At 57.9% G+C, this 7,260-nt stretch overlaps 1 protein-coding gene across 1 annotated transcript; it reads left to right on the forward strand.

The window, feature by feature from the left end:
* Window positions 1-306: 306 nt before the first annotated feature.
* On the forward strand, window positions 307-1,619 carry LOC120109702 (calmodulin-regulated spectrin-associated protein 1-like). The gene is made up of 2 exons (XM_039123409.1): window positions 307-819; window positions 894-1,619. The coding sequence occupies exons 1-2, from the start codon at window positions 307-309 to the stop codon at window positions 1,617-1,619; spliced, it is 1,239 nt and encodes a 412-aa protein (XP_038979337.1).
* Window positions 1,620-7,260: the final 5,641 nt, after the last annotated feature.

Here is a 7,260-nt window from a genome sequence, read left to right on the forward strand (position 1 = left end):
GAAGAAGAAATTCTTCTTTTTGGGCTCGGAGCGAACATGGGGGTTTGACCCTAGGTGGAGGCCGAGCCGACTTAGGAGTGCCAATAAAATTCCCAAGCTTACTGCGCGCGAGCAGGGGATCCTCGACGACATTCGCAGCCTCGGGGACGGTATCCTCCTAAGCGGCCTCATAAGCGAGGACGCTTTAGTGAATGTAGGCCTGAGCTCGGCGCGTCCTCAGGGCAAGGGTAATAGTAGGAAGTTTGTTTTTTCCTCTCTCCTCTTTTTGTCTAACACATTCTGCTCGTCCCTGCAGACATCGCAAAGATGGTGACAAAGAGCGAGGTCATATATGCTCGGTTCCGCAAGAGGGCCGCCGAGCTCTCGGGGGAGCCGCTGGAGCCGAAGAAAAAGGCGAAGATCGCCGCTCCCCGAGTCGGCCCTTCCGAAGGCGCGAGGGGAGGTCGAAGCTCCGATCCCGGAGGCTCGGGGAGTGAGGTCTTGGTGCTGGCGTGCCCTGCGCCTATTTCACAAGTACCGGGCCGGCCTTCAACCCGGCCCGGGGGCTCGGCATCCGAGCCGAGCAGCAGCAGAAGGCCTGCGAGGCCGCCTTCCCCGGTGGCGGCGAGGCCCGGCTCTCCCGCCCCGCCAGAGGAGGAAGAACGAGGGGAGCGGACCTACACCGTCGAGTGGAGGCTATCCGAGGGCGACTCCGCCCTCGAAAACATCGAGACGGCGCGGCAACTCTTCCGTGTCGCAATCCTTCCCGCCGATAGGGCGAAGATTCAGGCCATGAGCCTGAATCAATTTCTGGATTCGGCCCGCCTCTCGGCCGTTCGGGTAAGTTTTTCTTTAGCGACTCTTTGTACCTAGCCCTTTACTTGTCCTCGACCTGACCCCTGTTTCGCTTACAGCATCTCCTCGAGGTCGACACTCTGATCACTCTGGGTGCCGATTACAAGGAACGGGCTCGCCGGTGCATGCGAGCCCAAGAAGAGGCCGAGAAGAGAGCACGAGAACTAGGGCTCCAGAAGGAGGGGCTTTTGCTTAGAGTAGGCGCTGCCGAGGATGAAGCCAAGCTCCTGACGATGGGGCTTGACGAGGAGAAGGCTGCCCATTCTTTGGCCAGGTCGGAGCTGCGGGCCTCCGAGGCTCGCCTGGCCGAGGCGCGGTCCTTGCTCGCCGTGCGTGAGCAAGCAATAAGAGAGGCGGAGCTCAAGGTCGAGGAGCTCCAGGCTCAGCTCGGAGTCCGAGAGGAGGAGGCCAAGAAGCGGGCCTTAGACGCTGTCCGGCTCTTCAAAGAGTCGGAGGAGTTCCAGGAGCTACTGGAGGAGGAAGCCGTCAACGGCCTTGTCCAAGGGTTCGACGACTTCCGCAACCAGCTGCACCAGCTCTGCCCCGAGTTCGATCTGGATCTGCTTCAGCCTGGAGCTGGAGTCGAGGGCCTCGGGACAGAGCCTGCCGAGGCGGCCCCGGAGGTCCCCGAAGAAGAGGCAGCTCGGGAATCCGCCCCCGAGATTGCGCCCGAAGGCAACGAGGTCGGTGAGCCCGGAGCTACCGCCGAGAGGGCCGAGGCCGAGGGCGCTGAAGTCGAGCCCGGGGAGATTCCGGTTGAAGGTGCCGCGCAAGCCGCGCCCTGACTTGTATATATTTTTTGTAACTCGGGGTCGGTCCGCGCCCGTCGCACGGCCGATCCCCAATTTTGTACTTGGCCTCTGGGCTTTTTTAAATGAATATACTTTTCAACTTTTGGTCTTTGTTCTCTAATGCTTCAAACCGAGCCGCTAATCGTACTATAGATCGGAGGATGCTCGGACCTGCCGAGCTGAGTTTGGGTCGCAATTTGGCGACTGTAGGGCTCGGGGTCCCCAAATATGGGGCGCCGTGCTCTTAATCATCGCGAGACCTCGAGCTCGGGATTAAACCTCACCGAGCGGTCAAAAAAGCAAACAAAGGTTAAGTAGGCGCATTCGACCAGGTTTCTGGCCGTAGTTGGCTCAGCTTAACACCCCGGTATCTATCGAGGTACTTCTCGCTAGAACTATCCAACGTAGGAACGAACATAGCATATATATCGAGCAGTGCATAGGCGCTAACCAAAGCGTACCTTTTCGGAGCTATAGAGGAGCCGTTCTCGAAGCCGCTACTGGCTTTCTGGGGCCCAGATCTTGATCTGGGTCTATCATTGGAATTATGCATCGATAATCGAGGCGGGCTCGATGCCGGATGGAGATCGAGCCGAGCTCGATGCCGGATGGAGATCGAGCCGAGCTCGATGCCGGATGGAGATCGAGCCGAGCTCGATGCCGGATGGAGATCGAGCCGAGCTCGATGGCGGATGGAGATCGAGCCGAGCTCGATGGCGGATGGAGATCGAGCCGAGCTCGATGGCGGATGGAGATCGAGCCGAGCTCGATGCCTGATGGAGATCGAGCCGAGCTCGATGCCTGATGGAGATCGATAGATGGAGGTATCGGCATTCCGAGTTTTTCGCTGCGGTGCCCGGCTTTGCTCGGTTCTATTTGCATCCGAGCAGGGTCGTATATACGAGCTGGGCCGGGTCATCTGGAAGCATGTAGACACCAAGAGAAATTTAGCATAGTTAAACAGTTGCAAATAAGTCAAATTTACAATTGATGCGGAGGACCCTTCGGGACATTATTGGTAGTACACCCGAAGGTTTTCGGAGCTCCAACTCCGTGGAATGGGAGTCCCGTCAAGAGATTTTAGCTTGTAGGCTCCGGGTCGCTGGACACGTGCGGTCCGGTAGGGTCCTTCCCAGTTCGGGGCCAGCTTCCCTTGTTCGGTTGGCTGGGAGGCTTCCGCCTTTCTGAGAATAAGGTCTCCTTCTTTGAAGGATTTGATTTTGACTCTGGCGTTGTAGTATTGCGCCGTCCTTTGCTGGTACTTTGCCATGCGAACTCGAGCAGCTTCTCTTACTTCCTCGATTAAGTCAAGATTATTTCTGAGCTACGAAGAGCTGGAGCTGGTATCAAAATGTTCTACCCTCGAAGAAGGGAGCCCAATCTCTAAGGGGATGACGGCTTCTGTCCCGTACGTCAAATTGAAGGGAGTTTCGCCGGTGGGCACCCGGAACGTGGTCCGGTAGGCCCACAGGACGTTGTACAGGTTTTCGACCCACTGTCCTTTGGACCGATCGAGCCTGGCCTTAAGCCCCTGCAAGATGGTTCGATTTGTTACCTCGGTTTCTCCATTTGTCTGTGGATGCGCGACCGAGGTGAAACGGTGGTCGATGCCAAGTTCGGAGCAGAATTTTCTAAAACGGGCGTTGTCGAACTGGCGACCATTATCTGATATGAGGATGCGGGGAAGCCCGAATCTGCAAATAATCGACTTCCAGACGAAGTCCCGCATCTTCTGCTCGGTGATCCGGGCAACCGGTTCGGCCTCCACCCACTTCGTAAAATAGTCGATGGCGACGACTATGAATTTCCTTTGCCCGGTCGCCAGAGGGAACGGTCCCAAGATGTCGATCCCCCACTGGGCAAATGGCCAGGGGGAACTGATCGAGATCAGTAGGGCCGAGGGTCATCGTTGGATGTTGGCGTTCCTCTGACATCGGTCGCACATCTGGACGAAGTCCAGGATATCTTTCTGGAGCGTCGGCCAGTAGTATCCTTGGCGCAGAATCTTGTGCGCTAATGCTCGTCCCCCCATATGGCTTCCACAAATCCCCTCGTGGACTTCGCGCATTGCATAATCCGCCTCGGACGGGCGGAGGCACCTGAGGAGGGGAGAGGTGAAAGATCTCCGATAGAGTTTACCTTCGTACAATATGTACCGGGCAGGCAAGCGCTTGACTCGGCGAGCCTCGCGTTCATCGCTGGGGAGGGACTTCATCCCGCAAGTAGCTGATGAGCTCGTCCATCCAGCTCGGCTCAATTTCAATGCAGAGAGCCGGCTCGGGCTCTTCTGTGCTGGGTATTCAGAGGTACTCCAGCGCCGCTGCTTTTGGGAGCTCGCTCATGCGGAAGGACGCCAACTTCGATAGTTGATCCGCTCGGAGGTTCTCTGTCCGGGCGATGTGTTGGATGTGGAAGGAGCTCAGGGTCGAAGTGAGATCCCGCACTTTTCGGAGATACTCCTGCATCGTGGGTTCTTTGGCTTCAAAATCACCCAGGACTTGGTTCACGACCAGCTGGGAATCACTAAAGACCCTTAGGTCCCTTACTCCCAGCTCGCCGGCCAATTTGAGCCCCGGCGATGAGAGCTTCATACTCCACCGCATTGTTGGAGGCGGGGAACTCGAAGCGTAGGGCCTGCTCGGCGACCACTCCATCTGGACTGGTGAGGATTAGGCCCGCTCCCGCTACCCCTCCGAGTTCGAGGAGCCATCGACATGTAAAGTCCAGATCGGACTCGGGGTCTGCTCCGCTGGAGCTAGCCTGGCTTCGGGCTCGTCCGGCACTGTGCACTCGACTATGAAGTCGGCGAGTGCCTGTGCTTGATCGCTGGCCTGGGTTGGTACTCGATGTCGAACTCCCCGAGTTCAATGGCCCACTTCGTAATTCGATACCGGCGCGATCTGATCGCTGCAGGATCTGCTTCACCGGTTGGTCGGTCAGCACGGCCACTGTGTGAGCTTGAAAATACGGCCGGAGCCTTCGAGCTGAGACGACCAAGGCATAAGCGGTCTTTTCCAGCTTAGAGTACTGGGTCTTGGCGTCCCTCAAGACCCGGCTCGTGTAATATACCGGCTTTTGGAGCTTGCTCTCCTCCGAACTAGGACCGAGCTCACTGCTACGGGAGAGACAGCCAGGTACAAGTAGAGGAGCTCGCCCTGCTGAGGCTTCGTGAGCAGCGGGGGAGAGGCAAGAAGGCGTTTGAGCTCCTCGAAGGCTTGCTGACATTCGGCCGACCATAGGAAGTCCTTCGGCTTCTTGAGGGCCGCAAAGAACGGAAGGCAGCGCTCGGCCGATCGGGAGACGAACCTTCCAAGAGCTGCAACTCGGCCCGTAAGCCGCTGCACTTCCTTGATTGTCCTCGGAGGCATCATTTCCTGGAGCGCTCGGATCTTCTCGGAATTGGCTTCGATTCCTCGCTGTGTGATTACGAAGCCAAGGAACTTGCCCGAGGTGACTCCGAACGCACATTTAGCTGGATTAAGCTTCATCCGGTGCCTCCGAAGTGTAGAGAATGCTTCACTGAGGTCGGCCACATGATCTTGCGCTATCTGGCTTTTCACCAGCATGTCATCAACATAGACCTCCATGTTTCGGCCTAGTTGGTCTTTGAATATCCGGTTGACCAGCCTTTGATAAGTTGCTCCGGCAATTTTCAAGCCGAAAGGCATCACCTTGTAGCAGTAGGTACCTCCGTCGGTGATGAAGGCCGTCTTCTCCTCATCTTCTGGCGTCATCCGGATCTGATTGTATCCGGAGAAGGCGTCCATGAATGTCAGCAGCTCGTGCCCCGAAGTGGAGTCCGCAAGCTGATCAATGTTGGGGAGGGGGAAGCTGTCCTTTGGGCAGGCCTTGTTCAGGTCGGTGTAGTCCACGCACATGCGCCATTTTCCGCTAGCCTTTTTGACGAGGACCACGTTGGCGAGCCACTCTGGATAGGATATTTCCCGGATGAAGTTGGCCTTGAGGAGCTTGTCGACTTCCTCAGCTATCGCCCGTTGCCGCTCGGGGCGGCGTTCCGCTTCTTCTGCCGCACAGGATTGCAGGGTTTCACCTGGAGTCGGTGGACCGCGACCTCTGGGTCTATCCCTGGCATGTCTGCGGGCGACCAAGCGAAGACATCCATGTTGTCCCGCAGGAAGCTGACGAGGCGATCTCTCTCGCGGACGTCAAGGCCGGAGCCGACCTGCACGGTTAGCTCGGAAAAATTTTCTCGTAAAGGAACTTGGATGAATAGCTCACCGGGCTCTACCCGATTTTTCTGAGGGCCGACCGTGCCTCCAAGGCCTCGGCCGAGAGCTTTTTGTCTGCTGTCGGTTGCTTCGCCTCACGGGTCGCCATGTAGCATCGCCTCGCTACCATTTGGTCCCCACGACCTCGCCGACCCCTTGGCTGGTGGGGAACCGCATAAGCAGGTGGCGTGTCGAGACCACAGCTCGGAGGACGTTGAGCCCTGGTCGTCCAAGGATGGCGTTGTAAACCGAGGGCAGGCGCACTACAAGGAAACTCATTTTCACGGTGCTCTCTCGGGGGGCGAGTCCGACCGTAACAAGGCTCCCAGTAAAGCCGACCAGCGGGGCGTTCATCCTCCGCAGTTGCTTTTCCGTCATCCCATTCTGGAATAGGCATCAAAATACAAACGTTCGCCGAGCTTCCATTATCAATCAAAACACGTTTTACATCAAATTTGTTCACAACCATAGAGACGACCACAGCATCGTCATGGGGAGTTTCAACTCCCTTCAGGTCCTCATCTGATAATGAGATGGCCTCCGAGGCGCGCAAGTGCTTTGAGGTGGTTCCTTCCTCTGGAGCTCCTCCAGCCGAGGCCCCGCTCGGATGGTGTTGATAGTGCTGGCGATGGGCCTGTTGGCATTTGGATCTTCAGGTTGTGGGGGATTCTCCATCGGCCTTCCGATGGGCCGGTTCCGCACGAACCGGTCGAGCACCCCTCGGCGAATGAGTGCTTCGATCTCGTCCCGGAGCTGGAAGCACTCCTCCGTATCATGGCCGTGGTCCCGGTGAAAGCGGCAGTACTTCCGGGGGTTACGCCTGGCCCCGGGGTCTCGTCTCGGGGGCGGGGGCCGGAAGTAGTCTCGGCCCTCGATCTCCATAGGATTTCGGCCCGAGGAGCGGTAAGGGGAGTGTAGTTTTCATACCTCCCGCTGGATGTGCGGGCTTGTGGAGACCTCGGGCGAGGGGGGACCTCTGGCGAGGTGGCCTCCGCAGCCGGGGCGGACTCTTCAGGCGGGTCGGGTTCTTGGCTCGGCATGGGGACGGGTCCTGGGACGGCCACGCTCCTCGCGGCGCCTTTTCTGCTTCTTGGAGGCCTGCTCGGCCCCGCCCGTCTGGAAGCAACGGCTTCTTCGGCTTCGGCATACTTCCGCGCCGAACCAGCATCTCGGTGGATCAGCAGGGCTCTTCTCGATGGAGAAGAGGAATCTGTAGGACCGGGTCCAGTCTTCCGCTGACATGGCGATTGACTGGTCAAGTTCCCGGACCTCCCATGTGCGGCGGTAAATCGGTCAGGTACTCCTGAGGATCTCCTCCTTTTTGTTTTATATCGAGGAGGGAGTCAGAGGTCGCCGCTGGGGTCGCTGGCAGCAGTTGTGGCGAACTGCCGCGAGCTGCTCGAAGG

Source organism: Phoenix dactylifera, unplaced genomic scaffold, assembly GCF_009389715.1.
Source record: "Phoenix dactylifera cultivar Barhee BC4 unplaced genomic scaffold, palm_55x_up_171113_PBpolish2nd_filt_p 002558F, whole genome shotgun sequence".
NCBI classification, from domain to species: Eukaryota; Viridiplantae; Streptophyta; class Magnoliopsida; order Arecales; family Arecaceae; genus Phoenix; species Phoenix dactylifera.